The sequence below is a fragment of the Mandrillus leucophaeus genome, unplaced genomic scaffold (assembly GCF_000951045.1).
Source record: "Mandrillus leucophaeus isolate KB7577 unplaced genomic scaffold, Mleu.le_1.0 Scaffold900, whole genome shotgun sequence".
NCBI classification, from domain to species: Eukaryota; Metazoa; Chordata; class Mammalia; order Primates; family Cercopithecidae; genus Mandrillus; species Mandrillus leucophaeus.
Genome location: NW_012109809.1, coordinates 915,563 through 938,022, shown reverse-complemented (window position 1 = coordinate 938,022; position 22,460 = coordinate 915,563). Strand labels below are relative to the sequence as shown.

The 22,460-nt window shown below is 36.1% G+C and overlaps 1 protein-coding gene across 1 annotated transcript in view; it reads left to right on the top strand.

Annotated features, from left to right (window-relative positions):
- Positions 1 to 22,460, top strand: part of CD96 (CD96 molecule) — a 113,861-nt gene that overhangs the window by 10,965 nt on the left and 80,436 nt on the right. Inside the window, exons 3-4 of the mRNA XM_011969735.1 lie at positions 8,399 to 8,523; positions 18,803 to 19,010. Of these exons, the coding sequence (XP_011825125.1) occupies positions 8,399 to 8,523; positions 18,803 to 19,010 (333 nt within the window). The remainder of the gene's footprint in view (positions 1 to 8,398; positions 8,524 to 18,802; positions 19,011 to 22,460) is intronic.

Genomic DNA, 22,460 nt, shown 5'->3' with positions numbered 1-22,460 from the left:
AAGATTACTTTGGAGAAAATGCAAGACATCTTGTTTATTTTAATATGAATCTTTAAAAGATAAAGATGTTGTTTTAAAGAAAAGACATAATCCATCACCAAAACTAAAAAAAAAAAATAGTGTTTAATATTATTCAATATCCCATCAGCCTTATAATGTTATATTTTGGTTTTTTTTAATTAGGATGCAGATAAACTAGATAAATTTTGATTATTTGGAAATTCTCTTTTAATCTGAAAGCTATATTACATTTGTTATTTTTCCTTTGCCATATATTTGTTGAATAAATTTTATGATTTGTCCAGCCTGGATTTTGCTCTTATAGTCCCATAGTATCTCTATGTTTTCACCTTATAGTTAGCCTTGTAGACTCTAAGTTATCTTACATTCTTGATAGAGACTTGATCACATTAAGGTTTTCTTTTTGTTTTTTGGCAAGACTACATGATAGATGATGTATAGTTACATCAGAGCACATAATTCTGTTACATGATGTTAAGAGCCACTGATGAGCATTCCCTGCATTCATTAAATCATTATGATTTGCCAACTAGTGATATTCTATCATTCCTTAATTTATTAGCTTAAGTATTTCTATAAAGAAAAACTTCCTGTCATCAACTTATTATTTGATATATAGTTTGTATAAGAAAAGCAGACTAGATACTTGATTCTTTCCCTTTAATCATGAGTTTTCAAATGAGTTGGTTCACTAGTATTTTTAAAAAGTGACCCATAAGTATTTTATGTTAAGTATCATGAATTCATATGAACTTAAACATACTGGTGAATTTCAATTCATTATGGTTATTATTCTTATTCTACTGAAAATGTCCCATATATAAAACCTATTAGTCCTGTGTCATATAAGTTGCAAATATTTTCCCAGTTTGTCATTTATTCTTACTTTCTCCTATTGTTTGCAATGCAGCATATTTCTTATTTTTATGAAATAAAATCTATTACTCTTTTCCCTTATTGGTCCTGATTTTAAGTTTTGGTCAAGAAAAGTTTCTTCATTTCCAAATTATATAAGAATTCACTCATAATTTCTGACACTTGCATGCTTTCTTTTATGAGCATTTAAATTTGTAATGTTAGTTTTCTGGAGCAAAATAAAAACACCTAAATCCACATTTTTATATATCTCTAATGCCTTCTTCTATATTTTCTACTTCTTTTCCCCTTCTGTGATTGAGTTAGGTATTGACCTGTCTTCCAATCATGAACTCTATCTCTATGATGTCCAATAAGTTTTTACCCCATCAAATTAGTTCTTAATTTCTGATATTGTATTTGTAAGTTATTGATCACATTTGATAGATTTTTAATTTTTGATAAATTTGTCCACCTTTTGATCTACTTCCTCCCTTTCTTCTCTGTTTTCTTGAGTATGTGAAAAAGAGTTCTTTTAAATCTTTGTTGGATAACTCCAAAGTCAGAAGCATTTGTGTGTCTATTCTTATGTCTATTTTTCTCTTATTTTCTTTTTTTGCAACTTGCTCCACCATATCTCCTCTAAACCACTTTGCATTATTATTTTAAATATACTGCATCTATATCAAACTATAAAGTGCACATATATAATAATATATGTATTAAACTCAACAGTTCAGTGTTAAATTAAGGATTTAAAGCAGCAGTACCCAACTTTTTGATGCTAGGGACCAGCATGGAAGACAACTTCCACAGACTGAGGTGGAGGGGGATGGTTTGGGGATGATTCAAGCGTATTACATTTATTGTGCACTTTATTTCTATTATTGTTACATTGTAATATATAATGAAATAATTATACAACTCATCATAATGTAGAATCAGTGGGAGACCTGAGCTTGTCTTCCTGCAACTAGATGGTCCCGTCTGGGGGTGATGGTAAACAGCAACAGATCATCAGGCTCTAGATTCTTATAAGGAGCACACAACCCAGATCCCTCACATGTGCAATTCACAATAGAGTTCACATTCCTGTGAAAATCTAATGCAGCCACTGATTTGATAGGACACAGATCTCAGGTGGTAATGTGAGTGACAGGGAGTAGCTGTAAATATGGATGAAGCTTTGCTTACTCACACACTGCTCACCTCCTGCTGTGTGGCCTGGTTCATTAACAGGCCACAGACTAGTACCAGTCCATGGCCCAGGGGCTAAGGACCCCTGATTTAAAGAATTTCATGTTCTTTAATGAAATTAAGAGAAAAGAAAAATAAATATATGTATGGTTTTTATTTACTCACATATAAAGACTACACATATAATTTTTCATATTTACTCATGTATTCACCATTTTTTGTGCTCTTTATTTTATCCCATGATTTGGAGTTACTGTTTGTTGTCATTTCTTTTCAGCCTGAAGAACTTTAGTATTTCATGTAAGACAAATCTACTTGCAATGAATTCTTTCAGATTTTTTCATTTTTAATTTTAAAGGATAATTTCACTGGATATAGATTTCAGAGTGGATTGTTTCTCTTTCTTTTAGCATTTTGAATATCTATTTCGACTTCCATTATTTCTGATTAAAATGAGCCACTGGTTATATTATTAGTCTGCTGAATGGGGTGAGCTTTTGTTTTTGTTTGTTTGGTTGGTTGGTTGGTTTTTGCTCCTTTCAATTCTACTTTTATAATTTACTCTTTCTTTTTGGCTTTCAGAAGTTTGATTATGATGTATCTACATGGGTGTCTCTTTGAGTTTGTCCTATTCGAGTTTTGTTAAAGTTCTTGGATATGTAGATTAATTTTAAGAAAGTTTTTAAATAATCAAATATGTGAGGTTTTTGGCCATTCTTTCTTCAAATATTTGATCCGTCCCCCTACTCTTTCACTTCTTTTTCTATTACTCCTGTTTCATGTATGTTAGCATACTTGATACTGTCCTATATGGCTCTGAAGCTGTTTTCATTTCCTTCAATCCTTTTTCTCCCTTAATATTAGATAATTTATATTGAACAATGTTCAAATACACTAATTTTTTATTCAGTCATCTCAAATTTGTTATTGAGAACATCTAGTAAATTTTTTATTTTTGTTATTGATATTTCAACTCTAAAATATAAATTTGCTTCATTTTATAGTTTTCCATTTCTCTGTTAACATTTCCTATTTATTGAGTCATTGTCATATTTTGCTTTAATACTTTGAGTAGACTAATAATAGCTTCTTTGAAGTCTCTTAAATTCAACACCCGGGTTCACCCAGATTCAGCTGCAATTACTTTTTTCCTGATTATGGGTCACACATTCCTGCTTCCTCCATGTCTCATAAGTTTTTGTTGAAAACTGGACATTTAAAAAATATATATATATTTATAGACAGAGCATAGAAAATATATATATATATGTGTTGCAACTCTATATTCTGTCTTATTTAGGTTCATTTTGTTTCATTTTAGTAACTTATCTGTGCTTAAATTGAATGTCTCCTTTGCAGTGCAAGGCCATTGATCTCTCTGCTCAGATTTTTATACTAATAGTAATTTTTAAATTTGGCTCACAAGAAGTTGCCCCTGCATTGGCAAAGCCTCTTTATTGGTCCAGCAATGATTTTGGCAAAAGTTATGCTCAAACACCTTAAACCAATTAGGCTTCCACTCTTTATACATAGATTTATGCGTCCATCAGGGAGTGCATTCAAAGTTGCAGCTAGTTATTCAGACTTCCTGGGCTTTTACATTTTGCTACGCTCTTTCGGGTCTCCCCCACTCAGTGTGCAGTTTTCTAGTGAGGGTACAATCTATGAAGCCCTTATCTTAGCCATTCCATGACTCTAGTTTCCAGGATCTCCATGCTAAAGGTCCTTCTGGCCTACCACTGTCTTTGTTTTGTGCTGCTCTAACAGAATACCACAGACTGATACTTTAGAAAGGATAGACGTTTATTTACTCACAGTTCTGGAGGTTGAGAATGTCCAAGATCAAGCCATTGACATCTGGTGAGGTCCCACTTGCTAAATCCTCTGGAGGGGAGAAATGCCACATCCTCACATGGTGGAAGGCAGAAGGGCAAGAAACAAAGGTGAATCAACTCGCCCTTTTATAATGACATTAATGCCACTCATGAGAGCTCTGCCCTATCACCTCCCAAAGGTTTCACCTTCTAATACTGCCACAATGGCAACCAAATTTCAGAGGGGAGAAGCATTTGAATCATGGCAGCCACTCACTCAAATGGGAATACAAACTCAAACTAACCAAGCTTCAGGTTTTTGGCACCTACCAAGTTTGCCCCTGTTATGGGAAAAGGTGAAAGAAAGGTTTCTACCCCTAGACCTAATTTAAGTCTGCCCATTGTGGAAAAAAAGCTGGTGGTTTTTGCAACCAGCTCCATGTGGCTGAAACTACATTTCTTAATGACCAAGTTGGAGAAGGGAATGGATGGAGCCGAGGCAAAAAGATTGAAGTCTCCTGCTGTTTTTACTAAAGCTCTAGTGATTTTTCAGTAAGAAATGCTTTGCAATTTAATGACTACCTTTAGTCAATTTCCAAGGTCCTAAAATTGTTGTTGTTTTTTTAAACACATTTCCCCAGTTTTGTACTTGTCTGTTATTACTGACCTTCTTATGCCCCCATAACCAGAAGTCCTTCATTCCTACACCCCACATTTTGATATTTATATCGTATCTTTATTTAAAAATATATATTCATTACTATTCCCTTTGTTATAACAATTACATGTTCTTAGTGCTAAAGATAAATACATAATCAACATTTACTAACCTTTATGTAAATGCATCTCCAGTCTGAAATGTATTCTGTTGGAGAATCCTCAGGAAATGCTCATAGCAGCAATATTCTCTGAGTTCTTGCATAACTCTAACATTTTTCTGTAGTCTTTATTTTAAAAATTTAATTTTGCTGAATATAAAATCTTTGGCTCACATTTTCTTTCCTGAGTATATTAACTATGTTACTCTACTGTTTTCTGGCATAGGACTGCTATCAAAAAGCTAATAACAATCAGATTTTCTTTCCCCATGTTTGACTTTGCTCGATACTTTTATACAAACATACTTAAAGTTGTCCATTCTGGGCCTATTTTCCAATTTTGCAGTATAGTCATTTAATGTGCATTTTCTAGTCATTTTAAATTTTATTATATTTTTCTTGAATTATAGTTTTTAATATTTGTTCTGTTCCATTGCTTTCATCTTTTTTCTTTAACGTTTTCTATTGTACATATATTTTTATCTTCTTTGCATATCATTTCCTTTGAATCTCTTTTATTAGAGTTTTCTTTTTTTATAATTACATATTGCTTTATTTATTTCAAAATCTCCCTCATTCTATTTTGAAAATGAACTTTAATGAATTAGCTTTTGTTTTTCTATGTTTCTGGTTTTGTTCTAATTTTGTCTTAATTTCTGGAGTGATTTTTTTAAAAATTATTATTTCTAACCCTTTCTTGAATTTCGTTACCTATGCTTTGTAAGCTTTTTTCTTCCATGGGACTCATTGGGAACTTTCCAAAATTGTGCACAATTTACATCATTTTATTTCTTTTAGCTCATTTTGAATAATTTGGCTATAGTTTTTATTTACTTTGTTGTCATGTCTTGATAATATGCTCTCGTTGTTGTAGGAACGTTATTTTGTTCTCTGCTCTCTTTTTGCTTCTGGTATCTTTATAGGTTATTCTATCTCATTCCCTTTCTGTTACTCATGTTTAGGTTAAATGCATTCTTATGACAGAAGAGTGAGCCAGGCTAGCTTTTCTAGAGTGTTCAGTATCCCTAAAGTCACCTCTTCTGTTATTTTAAAGATGAGTTTTTTACCATTGTAGTTTCTGAGTATATTTCCTTTGCTTCCATCCCTCACGTTTACCTAAATTGCCTCTTTGATTTCTCTTATTGGACCTGTCCTGTTTTATTGGATTCTATGTCCAGCAGTTTTTTCTCCCCGTGGCATGTGTCCTGAGAAGTCCTTTCTGCTCCAGCACTGACAACCTTTTTCTTATTTTTCTTGAAGACACTGGTGATTTGGTGTCTGCAAACTCTCTTCTCCATTTCAGCTACTATTCTTGTATTCTTGGATTAATCTACCTGTCTTTCCAGTGATTACCTGTTACTAGACAGAGGGAGGTGGTGTGGGTTCTCTAGTTCTAAGATCCATCTAAAGCCCAGTTGACCTTCCTCTGTTTCTTTCTGCAAAGTTGCTGATAACACAGTGGTTTGGTGGATTTTTCCCCACCAATTAAGAGGGATGTGATATTATTTAGTGTTCTTGTAGATATGGTCTATGTAGTTTTAGTTTCGTTACCCTATTTATCTTCTTTGTTTTTATAGAGAGTTTCTGGTATATTCAAAAAGTAATGCGACTTATACTGCCAGCTTCCCAGATTCGGGACAAAGTTTACAAAAATATAATACTTATGTATTTGATTGATGTTTATTAAAATATAACTAACATTTGGATGGCATGGACTTCAGAGATATTCAGTATATTTTAAAGAAATATATATATATAAGTAAAACAATTACAATAATTTAAGAATAAAATTAAATAGTAGTAATGATCATATGCAAATATGGCAAAAAAATATGATAGTAGAGATGGTATACAAACAACTCCATCTGGAAGTGCTGTGATAGCTAAGTGATTTTTTCCCCCTTATGGGACAGGGTTCTTTTTTTCAATTATGGGCTTGGAGTACTATTTGGAAAGAGCAGTGGAGAGCAAAGAAAACACTGATCCCACCTCCAGAACTTGAGGAATTAGAGTGCAAGAAATGCTGTGGGGATCTGGTTTTAATTAGGAAAAGGAGGAGGAAACAGTTACCAGTAAAGAAGCTAGATGATATTGATAAGAGATTAAAATATAACAAAGATCTAAAGGCTAGATATAAAATTTATAAACTGAGAAACATGCCATTAAAAATGTATACTGTTATATAGCATATATTTATGTATAATATTTTTAGCCCTAAATTGATGCTTTAATCTTCAGTTTCCTTTTCCTTGATCAGATAGACTATAAAACTTCATAACCTACCCTTTTATTTTTATTTTGATGGACTAATATATAATATATATAACATATATATGTTTTATATGTATATATACACACACATAATGTTAGTAGCAATAAAAATGTTCATACTCAATGATCCATTAATTATACTTCTGAGAATTTATCTTAAGTAGCCGAATGGTCAGAAGAAAGCTATTAGCATAAGGATGATCCTTGCTATATAGCATGTAATGGTTTAAAATAAAGTAAAAAATCCAAACTGAAAGAGCATAATGATTCAATAATTGGAAATGACTAAATGAATGATGATTAGTACATATGATAAAATGACATGAAGCCCCCATAAATTTAAATCACCAATAGTTCAAGAATCACACAAAACATTTTAAAGTAACAATATACATAACATTCATTGGTAAGTAAGATTGCAGACTGTGAGAAAACGTGCATGTATGCAAACAAGATTTGAATAGATATAGAAAAAAGAATATAAGATTTTTAGGATATTTGGATGATAGAGTTGCCTTTATTTATAAATTTCTTTTATTGATGTTATAGTTCAGTCACAAATTTATATGTATGTATATAAAACTTTCCCAATAGGAGAGATTACAAAATGGATATTTATCTTCTACTACCTTAAAAATGAAAATAATTAACACTGCTTCCTCAAAGTTTCCTTATGTATTTTTGTGTAATTCCTTTGTGGGAGGAATGTTTATAAGCTCTGAGAAGACTATTAGATATGAAGACTGTAAAAAGATCAGCTTTTCAGGGCAGCGAAACTATTAGGTATGATACTATAATGGTGGATACATGTCATTATACATTTGTCCAAACCCATAGAATGTATAAAATTAAGAGTAAACCCTAATGTAAACTATGAACTTTGGGTGATAATGACGTGCCAGTGTGGGTTCATTAATTTTAACAAATGTACGGCTGTGGAACAGGATGTCCACCGTTGGGGAGGTTGTGGGTGGGTAGAGGAAGCAGATATACTGGGAACTTTGTACTTTCTGCTCAATTTTGCTGTGAACCTAATTTTAGTAGTTACTCTAAAAAATAAAGTCCAACAAAATAAAAAGACAATTAAGGCTAGGTTATGAAGTTTTATATTCTATCTGATCATGGAAATGGAACTTGAAGATTAAAGCACCAATTTGGGGCTAAAGCAGAGGAACACGCCAAATGATGAGTTTGAGTCTGTTAGGGTCATTTCCTTGTAATTTTTCAGTGTTTAGCAACAATTCTGTGCTCCTCAGTGACTCCGTTTAGCCACTTATACAATGAGGGTACACCTCTCTGCTTCATAGGTGTACCCTGAGGATAGATGAATCCCTGTACTAAAACTGTTTTTGTCTCTTTGATAAAAACACTTTACAAACCAATCAGAGATTCATATATTTTCTACCTTATGTTTTGTTACAGTTACACCAGATGAGTGGAAAAGCAACCATACAATAGAAATAGAGATAAATCAGACTCTGGAAATACCATGCTTTCGAAATAGCTCCTCAGAAATTTCATCTGAGTTCACCTATGCATGGTTGGTGGTAAGTGTTGCCCTTTTCAGTGAATGACTGCAATCGTCTTTAAACATTAATGAAGTAAAATGAATAAGCAGTAATAATAGGGAAGGAAGCATACAAATGACAGGCAGGCATTATGCCAGTGGTGGGAGGAGGGGTAGGGAAGGAAGGAGAGGACACTCATATTCCTTCTCACAAGCAAGCCTCCGAGTCTATGAATGCAGTGAATTAATTTATAAATTTGCTTCTAAAGATTGATTTTTATTTCTATCTACATACCAAACCACGATTACAGAAAGAACAAAGTGTGATAGTGCCCTAGAAAGGAGCCATATTCAGCAGAAACCCCTACTCACAAATACTTGTTTCACAAGCAACATATGCAGAGCTACAGACTGCCTTTTCCAAAAACCCTTATTACTGCATCCTGGGAAATATCCAACATTGGCTTAGATTGGGAAGCACAGACTCTAATGCTTGTGAAATATAAGAAATATAATGCTTGTGAAATATAATGCTTGTGTATAGGAGACAAGCAGGACTTGTGTAAGAAATAGTCACTGCCCAGCTCTATTAATGCCACAGGGGGCCACAGGTCTATAGTTGCCATGCCTTCTCATTAAAAAAAAAAAAAGCCAGAAATCTGGATTTTTATGAAAAATTTTCCAATTTTAAAAATGATGTGTAGAGCAAAAATAAATACTGGTCTATTATTTTGCTAAGGCACTGTAAGATATAACCCTAGTTATAAATTTAAAAAATTCCACTGAGTATTCACTTCGGCAGTTATGGTGGGCTGACTATTAAGTTGCTTAACGTGTCCTGTGTGATAACTAAACTCTCCCGCTACTTTTCTCTCCTTGAAATACTGCAGAATTCATCTATACAGATCTTCATCTAATTGGATTTATGATTTAATTTGGCCTATACCTTAACATAACTGCATCGTTTATCCGCTTTGTCTGCCTTTTTTATTTTATCATTAGTCTACACTATTCTGCCTAATGCATCAGTCTATTTTAAAATCTAAATTTAATCTTAAAAACTAAAATTGTCTGAGCTTTTTGTCATAACAGATAAACAAAATCAACATGAGGATAATAGTAAATATGAAAGAATTGTGTCATTATAACTTTAATGTTAGTCAATCAAATGGCAGCCAGCTACTAACCAGTGTATACAGTAAACCCCTAAAACTGTTAAAAACAAATGACAACAAAGAGACAAACACAATTATAGAGGTGACCATAAACATGATTTCAAGAATCACATAACAGGGCATTCATTTAGATGATACAGAATATGATTACTGTATGTTAATTTATATATATATACACACACACACACACACACACATATATATATATATATATTTTTTTTTTTTTTTCTTGAGACGGAGTCTGCTCTGTCGCCCAGACTGGAGTGCAGTGGCTGGATCTCAGCTCACTGCAAGCTCCACCTCCCGAGTTTACGCCATTCTCCTGGCTCAGCCTCCCAAGTAGCTGGGACTACAGGCGCCCGCCACCTCGCCCGGCTAGTTTTTTGCATTTTTTAGTAGAGACGGGGTTTCACCGTGTTAGGCAGGATGGTCTCGATCTCCTGACCTCGTGATCCGCCCGTCTCGGCCTCCCAAAGTGCAATTTTTATATTTTTGTCAAAATGAAAACAGGATTTAAAAATTCTTATTAAACTCACGGATCCTCATGAATATAACAGCTGGCTCAATTTGGAAAATACTGTGATTCAGATGGTTGATTATTCACATTACAAGCTACCTAGGTTTTTGTGGACAGTCTTGGAAACTAGACCCTATATATAAAAACATTTCCTTGGGTTTGTGCCAAATCCGAAATAATTGACTTGTACGAAGAACTTTAAATACAACCTGCTGATAATTTTTCACCATCTAGCTATTTTTCATATAGTAAGTAATAAAAAGAATTATATTTTAAAATAACTCTCCCAAATGGTTGTAAAACCTACAGTGTCTGTCATCTGTCAAAAAACACGTTTGCCCTTTTATAGGATTTGCTTTCCAAAAAGTAAGGCTTCCTGGACATTATGCACATCATTAGGATGAGTATAAGTCCGTTGTTCTTAACAAACATGATACAACATACATCTGAGAAAAAGGTTAAGAAGTGAGATAATTTCAAGAGAACAGAAATGTACTATACTAAACCTTTTAGTAATGAAATGCATACCTTGCTTCAATATTTTCCCCCAACAGAGCAGAAAGTTCCTATCCCAATTATCACAGATTCACCAACAATGGCAACTGGTTTTTTTTTTACTGGTTAAACTGGTTAAAGTTTTACTGTACGTATTTTTACTGTAGTGTTCTTATCTTGTCTCATGGGTATGTAATCTGTTTTTCTAAGCAAATGCAAAGCCTTCAGTGTGTGTCTTTTATGTGACTCTGAGCTTCTCCTGGACAAAAAGTTGTATCGCTCATTTTAAAAATCTCTAGCATCTAGTATAGAGTCCAGAACATGGGTACTCATAAATACTTAATAAATACTTGAATTAATTTGTTTCTATTTGTCCTCTTTCCCCACAGTCTTGTTTATTGTTCTCATATTAAATTGATGATCACTAAATTCATGCTGTTTGATTATTTACTGAGTGGCAGTTCATTAAGTCTCAAAGACTTGATGACTGATGAGTCACCGTGTATCAAGTAGCTGCCTTTAAAGAAACTAAGAAGGCCATATAGACATTACCTTTGGATTCTGCCAGGACCTTTAGAGTAAATGAATTCCAGAGAGTGCATGTAAGGTCACACAGTGAGAGGGTGAATCTTAAACATCCACTAGAACCTCAAGCCATGCTGCCACTTTACAGAATACACCGTGATACAGACAACTTGAAGAATCTTTCTAAAGAAACCTTTCTTCAAAGGGAACATGGTGTTGGCAAATGTGCTAATTAAAATCCTATAGTGCATGTCCTTTCAAAATGTCCTCTCATTTACATCTATGCCCCACACTGTTGATGGCTGTAGGATTTGGCCAGTCTCTTAAACCAAATAATGTCCTTAAAAAGTAGATGACATAGGGTGGTTATAGTCTCCCTTAAAGGAGAACAAACTTCCTAAATAAATGGAGAGAACAAACTGCCTGACAGTGCACAACCCACACCCTGGGCTCATGGTTAGAACATCCTACAGCAAGGAGGTAAAGGAGCAGAAAGGAAAAATTCCCACATGCATGCAAGTGCAGAAACCCATGATTAGTGTCTTTGGGCTGACCCATGCTCATTAGAATAGTAAAAAATACACCCATGAGTAGAGATTTAAGATGTTAATGAGACATGCCATGTATCTACCAGCATGTACAAAAATAGCACATGCACATCCAGAGGACCATCCAGAACGTGCTTAATAGCAACACGCCTTCCTACCCCTTCATGAATAATCATATGAAACTCATAAAGGGAGTTTCTCTAGTGTCAGTCAGCATGGTCTCACCTTTGAGTAGCCCTCTGTGATCAGCGGTGAGTGTACTTTTGCTTCGCAGTAAGCTCTCTTACCTCCTTCCACTTTGAACTTGCTCTCAAATTCTTTTGTGCGGTAAAATTGCTCTCAAATTCTTTTGTGCAGTGAAGTCAAAAACAAACTGGTGCCACTGGCAACATTTATGTTAGGGAATAAGCTACAACTCTTAGTATCATAATTGCTACATGTCTGCAAAGGACACAAATATTCCAGCCAATCCGTATTTTTGGTCTTTAATCTCTTTTTAAACTAACAATAATAATCATAATGATAAGTCTATTGTTCTTACAAACATTATATAATCTCTTTAGAAAGAGATTACAACATAAAAGTGATGAAGGTGAGCTCAGGAGAGCAGAAACTTCCTATACTGAACTCTGGGAAGCTTCAAAGGCCTTCTGCCCCAAGTGACTCACGAAACCTAGGAAACAATTTACAAACTAAAATTATCTAAGTCACTGAAAAATGAAAGTGATGTCTTCCTGTATGTGTAATTTTATAAAAGCTAATTAATTCAATCATGACCCTCATAGGAAAGGTTATTATTGGGATTCTGTCTTATAAAATAAACTCTTATGTTACATGTGCCTGATCTCATGCTAAGGCTGTGTTAAATGTGTTAATGGGACACACTCTGCATTTTGGGAAGTTACATTGCAGGACTGGGAATACACTGAGGTAGACAGGCATCAGGCGCAAATGGACGGTGTATCTAACATTCATCCAGCGTGAGGGGTAACTAAGTAAACACAAAGGGTTAACCCTTTAATGAAGACTAATAATCTATGTGAATGGAGGAGTAACGTATAAGAAATCCTAGAATATGTATATTTTGATGGGATGCAGTTGGAAGCTAAAAGATAAGTGATATTTTTCCCATTTTACGCACTGGGACATAAGCATATAGTCATTAGGGAAATTCGGCAGTCTTATTCTGGAAGCTTCTAAATATACGATAATACTCTGTTTTCATAGCAAACTATCGTCCTTATTTCCCACAGCATAAATTTCAGTTCAGTCCAATAAACTTATGTTAATCTGTTTTGAGCGCTAAGTCCTGCAGGGATACAAAATTATATTGGACATATTTCCTACCATGACATACACCTTTAATAAAAATGTAAAAAATGGCAGCATGGGAAAAATAGTTCAATTCCGACTAGATGGACCTGGAAAAGTTTCTTAGAAAAGGTTATATTTGAGCTGGATAATCAAATAGTTGGCTGGCAAAAGACAGACTTACACTACACCAAGACCCTGGGAACTTTAAGTACAAATTGGTAGTGCAGATGGGAAAATGTGTATGAGGAAATATTTGTTTCCAAAGTCAGTGAAAATAAAGAAATTCATGATTATTCTCTTTAAAATCATGAAGAGAAGGACAAGAATATTTCCAATTCAAACAATTCAATATTAGTGACCAAAGCACATAACTACAGAGGCTCATCTATCTTAAAATTTTTATGTATATCTTCAATATGCTCTTATTTAATATTTGTGCTATTTATGTTAAAAGGTAAATGGTACTCTAGACAATGTTTGTTATGCTTATGGATGCCTCACTATTCAAAAAACAAAACTGTAACCTCTTACCTGATGGCAGCTGATTCTAATTATCTTTAATAAAAAAATAAAGTGCTAGCCGAACTGCAAAGTGTTGATAACCAACAACAATGATTAGAAATATATTGTTCTGGTGGTCTACAAAATGGACATAGGAAGCTTTGCAAGCAGCTTGCTTTGACAGCACTGACTGGATGGAGAATAAATGGAGGAAATGTGAAGATAGGAAACAGTTTGGAGAAAAAAGGAGTAGCAATCAATACAGTTAACAGCAGTTATCGAATGAGCTCTGTACACTCAGCACCTGCCAAGTGCTGTGGTCAGTGCATCCAGCTTTGACATGGAGCTGGTTTCAAGGAGCTCAGGATAGCTCAGAGACGAAATATCATCACTAAATCAAGGAGGCTGAACATGCCAAGTCTGAAAACCTGAAATTATGTTCCAAAATCTGAAAGTTTTTTAGCACACACATGATGCTCAAAAGAAATGTTCAATGGATTATTTCAGATTCCAGATTTTCAGATTTGAGATGTTCAACTGGCATAACATAAATATTCCAAAATCCAAAACAATCTGAAGCCTGAAATACTTCTGATACCAAGCATTTCAGATAAGCGACACTCAATCTATAGTACAAACATTCCTCTTCTAAATTGAAAATTTTGATTCTAGTTCAAAAACAAAGCCTCAGTGACTTATTTTAGAATTTGTCAAGTACTTAAGGGACTTTGTCATGAACTTAAGAATTTGTCATGAACTTAGAATTTGTCATGAACTTAAGCAGTTTCATGATTCAATATGATCCCTTTCAGCCCTTATCATGCTAATTATTTTATTAAGCTCCTATACATAATTTAATTATGCATTTGTTTATTTTCTGTGGCTCCTGATTTTCATATTTGTTTGTGTGTGTGTGTTTGTTCTTCTCCTTAAGTAGTTTTTTTAGTGCAAAAAATCTATTTAAAAATTATATTTTAAAATTAATTTTTTTTAGATTTTTTTTTTTTTTGAGGCAGGGTCTGACTTTGTTGCTCAGGCTGGAGTACAGTGACATAATCTTGGCTCACTGCAGCCTTGACCTCTCCAGGCTCAGGTGATCCTCCCACATCAGCCTCTCGAGTAACTGGTACAGCAGGTATGTGCCACCACACCTGGCTAATTTTTTTGTATTTTTAGGAAAGACAGTGTTTCACCATGTTTCCCAGGCTGGTCTTGAACTCCTGAGTTCAAGCAATCCACCAGCCTTGGCCTCCCAAAGTGCTGGAATTATAGGCATGAGCCACCAAACTCAGCCCTTAAGTAGATTATATGTAGGAAAGGTAAAGACTCTTTCTTCTACTACTTTTGTGAGACTATATATAGCAAAGTCATTAACAATGTGACTTTTGGAGGGAAATTGCTGTTTTCAAGACCTGGATCTCCACTACTTACTAGCTATGCGACCTAAGGGCTGGGATTAGAGTGAAGCAAGTAAGGCTCTTAATCTTGGGAGCAAAATTTAAGGGAGCACAAAAGTATTAGCAATCAAGATAAATATTTTAATACAATATTTTTAAAAATCAGAAGTTAGGGAAAACCCATGATGAACAAAATATCAAATTTGTAAATAAAGGCGGACTGTTGCTTGTATGTTTTTGAGACCTTACTACATTTATATTGTTTAAGGAACAGTATTTTCAATCAACTTGTTGTCTCTGGGCTTCATGGCCATTTTGTCCCCCAAGGGCTAGCGTATAAGGGTTGACACTGGCAAGAGAGCAGATTGAGCTATTCATGACTTTATAACTGTCTTAGTCTATTTTGTGCTGCTGCATATAACAGAATATCTGAAACTGAGAAATTTATAAACAGAAATTTATTCTCTCACAGTTCTGGAGGCTGGGAAGTCCCAAATCAAGGTGCCAGCAAGTTAGAACCTGGTCTCTGTGCTTCCAAGATGGCACCTTGAATGCTGTATTCTCCAGAGAGGACAAAAAAGTTGTGTCCTCACATGGCAGAAGAGCAGAAGAGAGAGAACTCACTACTACAAGCACTTTGTACAGAGGCATTAATGCATTTATGAGGGCAGAGCCCTTTGGATCTCCCATTAGGCTTCTCCCAACACTGTGCCATTGGGGATTAAGTTTCCATATGAGTTTTGGAAGGGACAAAAACATTCAAACCATAGCAATGAATCTCCATAATTCCTCAATTTAGCCAGGCACATAATGAATACTCATGAAATAGCAGGTTGATCTCATAGGCTGGACTAGATAATAATAAGCTTGTATTGTTGAACATCTATAAAGTGTCAGGACTAGAGTAAGTATATCATATATGTTAGCTCATTAAATCTATATTTCCCATTAAAATGTGAGAGTCTACCAAGGTGTGAATCCATAAAGTTTTAGAAATACTTATTAATAATTTTTAAAGTGAGCAATTTTTTTCTTTGAAGAACAGGAAAAGAAAAACCTGGTAGAAATCAGGCTTTCACATGCAGATTCTAGCCTCCACCAGTCTGTTTCCTGAAGACTGGGTTAGCTGAGAGCATTATTATCAAGTAGGAGTTGAGGTATGCGCTAAACACCTATCACCAAAAGTGGGTCAATATGTCATACAAAGGCCCCTTTCAACCAGCAAATTGCCCACACCCCTGTAACCTACAACTCACATGAAAGGTTCTAGCTTTCTAAAATTTCTGTTAAACTTCTCACTCTATATACTTCAGAAAGGTTTTTTTAATTTATTATTGTGATTTCATAGTTTGGTTCTTATTAGTACAAATTGTATCTGAGACATTTGTCCCCAGTTCTGGGCATCCTTGCTTTGTGATGCTGTTTCTTAAATACCTCTTACTCTGTGTGATATTTGAGCAAATTTTTAGCCTCAATTTATTTTACATAGTTGTAAGAAGTAAACAAGACTTGAAAGGACTTTGCAGAATTCTTACAATATAATAGGTACTAAATAAATTTAAACTATGACTAATAAGAATATGAAATTTTAATAGTGGTCATAACATAATATTAGTATTTTTCTTCCTCTCCCATCCCTAGGCATTTCGTTGTTTGCCTGTGCTAATTTTTTCACCTCTCCTCCCATTTGCTCTATGAAGGCAGCCACTCATATGTAAGTTCTTGCTACTGCCCCCTTTATAACTGAAGACTCTAGAATGTCTCAGGATCTCCTTATCTTGTAGGTTACAGGGCGTTCTTTGCAACTGAATCCCATCTTTTCCAATGAAGGAACAAACCTTCTTTCTGCAAAAGTCAACTGCCGAGGGGAAAAAAGCAACCTTTGGATAAAGTAGAAAGGTTTTGTATTTTTTCTCTATCAACTAAACCACCTAGTCACAATCTGCTATATAATAAAGAAAAAAGTGGTTTTTCTCACCGGTCTCCAACTTCAGCATGTAACTGCTCTTTTTCCCACAACAAAGTGACAGTTGATGGAACTGTTCCAAATGGTAGTCATATACTAAATGACCAAGGAACATTTTCAACTCTAAAATCCTGACACACACAAAAAAGCAAGAGGCTGCCAAACATACCTGTGCCAAAAGATCTGCAGGGGTTACCTGCCTTCTTAATTACTGACCTCCAGACCTGCCAGTGCTGAGTGACATGCTTTCCACTTTCTTCTCCTGTCCCCACCCAATACTTAGAGCTCCTCTGGGGGATCCTGTCTCTGTAATACAGTCTTTCTCCCTTTTTCTTGTGCTTTTCTTCTTTAAAGAAAACAGCAGCACAGATTCTTGGGTCCTTCTTTCTAAGGGTAAAAGGTATGTAAATTGCTTCAGGAAAAAGAATTCAGCAGAGTGTGATTATTTGCAGCCAATAACACAATACTATCTGCATGTAAGACTGACACAAATCCTAGCCAGATTCAGCTAAAGAACTGTGTCTTACATAAGAGTTTCTACTAAGTATGTTTCGGAATTATCTCTTGAAACTATTTAAGAAGTCTGCTTTAGTCCTTCCTCTGTTTCTGCCCATACTTGAATGGGGTTTCCATTTCATGTAGCCTGATCTGTCTCATTTTTAAAACTAGAGATTCCAATTCATAGATCTTATCATTATTTTGTAACATTTCCCCCCATTGAATGCATTCCTGTTTATCCTTCTCCATTTTAATTCCCTCCATTTCCCCTGATGCCTGTGCACAAGGATTCATCTGTTGTTTAGAGTTAGGCCAGTAGATGTCAGCCCTGGATCCCCTGAGTACCTTAAAAACAACTGTCCTAGCCATGGCCTTATCTCAGACGGACTAAATTAGAATCTCTAGAAGAGAAGCGTGTGCATCGGGGTGTTTTAAAAGCAGCTCAACCGAGAATGCTGAGTCATACTAACGGGGTCCGAAGACCTAACCCATCCTCTACCCCTGTGCCCCTCAAGAATCCCCTCCTCACTGGGCCCCTAGTGAGCATGTTTATTGACATCAATCAACACTGTGACAACCCAGGGAGCTTGTCCAAAAAAATTCCAGGCACAGACAGAATAATAGTGCTTTTCATCACAGATGGAAGGAAGGGTATGCGATAGAAAAACCAAGTACTTCAAATATACTCTGATCTCCAAAATTCAGATTAACATTTTCAGCCTACTCTTCATGCATCCTCTTTGAAGCTAACACAAACACAGAAAAAAAGAGAATAGGGTTAGGACCAGAACAAGGCTGTGAAAGGAGGCAAGGAGGTGCCCAGGGCACAAAATTTAAGGAGGTACTCACTGTTGGGTGCCAACATTTCACTAGCAAGACTTTGAGAACGTCACTTTACCTGATCCTAGTCCAGGCTCAGGGAGGAGCTGTAGAGAGTCCTTTTCTAAAGGAATTCAGGGATAACTGTAATCATTCAGTTTAAGTGAAGATTTTATGAAATCTTCACACTGATACAGTCTTCTCAGCACATCTTAGCAGTAAGATGCCAGAACTTCTTAAATGAAAATTAAAATCTGCCATTAGTTCCACACCCATTCCAGCCCCCAAATCCTACTCCAGATATGCAGTTCATAGAAGATTATGAAGGAGAAGGTCTAGTCAGAAGAACAGAATGTTTCCATTTGTTAGGAGAGGGTGACAATAGTTTTTAACTGAAAGTCAAGTGTATACTTTCTCTGGTAATATACTAAATGTCTCTTAATTTCCATCCTTCATTCTTCCTCTCTACTTTACAAAAAATACATGAGTCGATGCTTGTGAAATGCCTAGTTCAGAGCTGGCACAGTTGAGGGCTCAATAACTGGTAACGATTTTTCTCACCAGGAGGATAATGGAACTCAGCAAACACTTATCTCCCAAGATCACCTCATCAGCAGTTCCACATTACTTAAAGATAGAGTCAAGGTTGGTACAGACTACAGACTCCACCTCTCTCCAGTCCAAATCTTCGATGATGGGCGGAAGTTCTCTTGCCACATTAGAGTCGGTCCTGACAAAATCTTGAGGAGCTCCACCACAATCAAGGTTTTTGGTAAGGGCTGTTGTTCTACAGACTCCCTGACACCCTCCTGTCTCTTGCCCTGCTCTTCCCTGAAGAGGAAGCACTCTATTATGCTGCAGAGCCGCCACACGTGGGTAACAATGCTGGAGTCTGTTTCCCTGGATACTTGTCATTCTTGTTGGAGATGAGAATGATGGTAGAATGCTAAAGAATAATGATTCCATTAACAGAATAAAATCACACAGTAAGCAATAATTTTCTGTATTGGTTCATTTTCTGTTGCTTACAATGGAATACCTGAAACTAAGTAATTTATAAAGAAAAGGAATTTGTTACTTACAGTTATGGAGGCTAAATCCAAGGTCAAGGGGATGCATCTGGTGAGAACCTTCTTGCTGATGGGGGGACTAACTGAAGAATCCCAAGGTGACACAGGGTATCACATGGCAAGGGGACAGAGTTTGCTAATGTGCTAACTCAGGTCTCTCTTCCTCTTCTTATAAGGCCACCAGTTGCCCTCCCATCATAACTCATGACTCCAATAACCCTTTAATCCATAAATGGATTAATCTTATTCATAAGGACAGAGACCTGATGATTCAGTCACCCATGAAAGACCCCAGCTGTCAATACTGCCACACTGGAGATTAAATTTCAACATAAATTTTGGAGTGGACATTCAAACCATAGCAGACAGATCAATTTCCTGGTGACCACTATCTTATTTAAAACTTTAATGTTTCTCAGAATACTGGAAGTCTCTTTAATTGTAGCTGCCAAAGTCTAATTGCTTAGTTGTCTAATTGTCTTAGTTGCTTGCTTGAGCAAGGTGGAGTAAGGTCAGTGAGAAAAGGAAGATGATAAATATAGCCCCAGGGAAACTGCAGAAGTTCCTCCTCCCCTGCTATCCTGCCAAGGCCAGCTGGGGTGAGACAGTCAGGTCCAGCCCTTCGGGCAAAGGAGCCTTCAGGAAAGGCCTTCTGAACCTGCACTGTCGGGATTGTGGAGCTGAGCTGTGAAATCCACTGCGGCCTCACTCAAAATGCAGAGTATTTGCAGGGTGCAAATTTAAGGAAGAAAGGTTAGAATTCTATTTTCCCCAGTGGTACAAGAAAGTACCACTAATTAATAAACACCGTTAATAAAGAGAAGCCCCTGCCTTTGGATGTTTTTTCATTTTTTGTGACAAAGATCTGTGTCTTTTGGAAAGTCAATTTTAAAGAAGGCAAAGAGAAAAGCAGTGAGATGGATAGGCAATTAATTATTTTTGAAAATGAGATAAACAAAGGGAAAACAACTTCACAAACCTATGGGCACAGGCTGCTAGATTGTTCCTCAATTCTCTAAAGGGCAGAGCAAGCAAAAAAAAAAATTATTTGGAATTGTATTGCCTTATTATTGGCAGTCATACAATGTAGTATTTTGAAGAAAACGCAAAATTGCCTCCCCCTTCCCTCCTCTGTCCTCCCCTTTCCTCTGCATCCTCCCTCTTCTCTTTCTCTTCATCTCTCCTCAGGGATGGACTAGGCAATAATCATCCCTGATGACCAGGTTCCTTACGGAGCCTAAACAGTGTCCTGTGAAGAGTTGGAAACAAGCTGTTCATCTCTTTTGTTATCACCATTTGTTTATTTACCAGGGTGTGACTGTCTTAGTGCAAACACGAAACTGCCTCCTCTGGTCTATTGGCAAACCAATGAAGGCAGCCATCCTCAGTGTGGAAAGAAATATCAGCTGTAATTTAGGCAAGCTGTGTCCCCTGTTGATCAAGATTTTTTGCACCATAACTTGATCTAATTGCCTTGTCAGCATCTATGCTGTGTCCTATATCTCTTTGCTGCATTAAAATACCTCTACTTTGATCTTAAATGTTTTTCACTCTTTTATATGTCACTTTTATCACCCTATTGGATTCTACATATCTCTGTCTCTACATTTCTCTTGTTTCTTCTTTGAAGTCCTTTCAGTGGATGCTTTAAAATATGAAGCTCTGCCTGCTTGTTCAGAAAATTACATTTTTCCTGCTTCCTGGCTTTTGCATTTAGTAAATTGGCTGGGTGGGTTGTGTTTGGGTGGAGTCTTATCCAGTCCTTAACCTATTTTGAGGTGTTACCCAAGTACATATTGTGGCCCTGACCACATATCTTATCAGAACCTACTTTACATCCCTTGGTGATTCCTCATATAGAATAAGTCTCCCCAAAACACCCATGAAAACCTTGAAATCAACACCCAAATGTATCCCAGACTTATTCAACATGCCCTGAACCCAGCATATTTCCTCTTCCCAAACAGTGCTCATTACTCAACTCTTCATTCTCTAACAGACCAGAGACAAGAGGGGCTACTCCAGCAATTTTGCCACTTCCTGCATCTCCTTCACTGGTCTCCTTTGTTTTTCCTTTCCTTGGCAGGGAGTCACCTGCCCATCACAGGGTTGTTCTGTTCCACTCCTAAATTCCAAATCTGATTGTCCTCAACCTCAAAGAAAATCTTTCTCACCCTGTCACCTCTGCAAATTTTAGTAGTTGTTCTTTCACGGCTTTTATTCTGCTGGTATTTGTTAACAGGAGGTAAGAGATACCACTCCACCCATTAGTGTTTCAGGTTGTATCTTGGTTTTGGGTTCCCCTGAAATAAAACATTGAGATAAGGATTGGGATTAATTTATTTGAAAGACCATCCTTGGAAACATCAGAAAAGAAGTGAGAAAGTGAGTCAGGGAAGGCAAGGGAAGGAAGATAATAAAATGTACAAGATTACATCAGTTACCACCATAGGTTTAGAACTCATCTCACTGGGAGACAGCATAGAACACACATCAGAGTTATCCCACATGAAGGGCAAGAAAGCTGGGGTATTTATCTACCATCTCTCCATCTGTTATCACTATTTACTCTCTGGGACTCCCAGTTTTTACTACCTGTGGACTAAGTGTACTCCCATAATCTCAATAAATCGTTATGCAAAGAGTCATCTAGTCATCAAAGAGTTATCCCAGTAAGAGGTCTTCAGTGTGCCGAGGTAAATGGCAAGTGGCTGTAGCAGGCACTGACAACATCTGTGACTGGAGGTTTAGCATTCTTTCCACTGAGTTACAGAACGCTGTGTTTGCTATGCTCAAGAATGTACTTGAAGCCACCTCTGTTCAACATGATGTACTAATGTCTAGTTTGTGCTGGGCACTGTTAAGTGCTGGAGATGAAGAAATTGATAAAATACTGGCTTTGAGGCACTTAAAATCTAGTAAAACAACAAAATCACTGAAATATTCCCTGATATTTCCTAGTACCAAGCAACCAAACAAGAGCCAAATGTTTCTCTGCTCCACTTCAGGGATCTTTATAACGAGAATTTATTTGTAAGCTGCTTTAGTCCATTTTCATGCTGCTGATAAAGACATACCCAAAACTGGGAAGAAAAAGAGATTTAATTAGACTTACAGTTTCACATGGCTGTGGAGCCCTCAGAATCATGGCG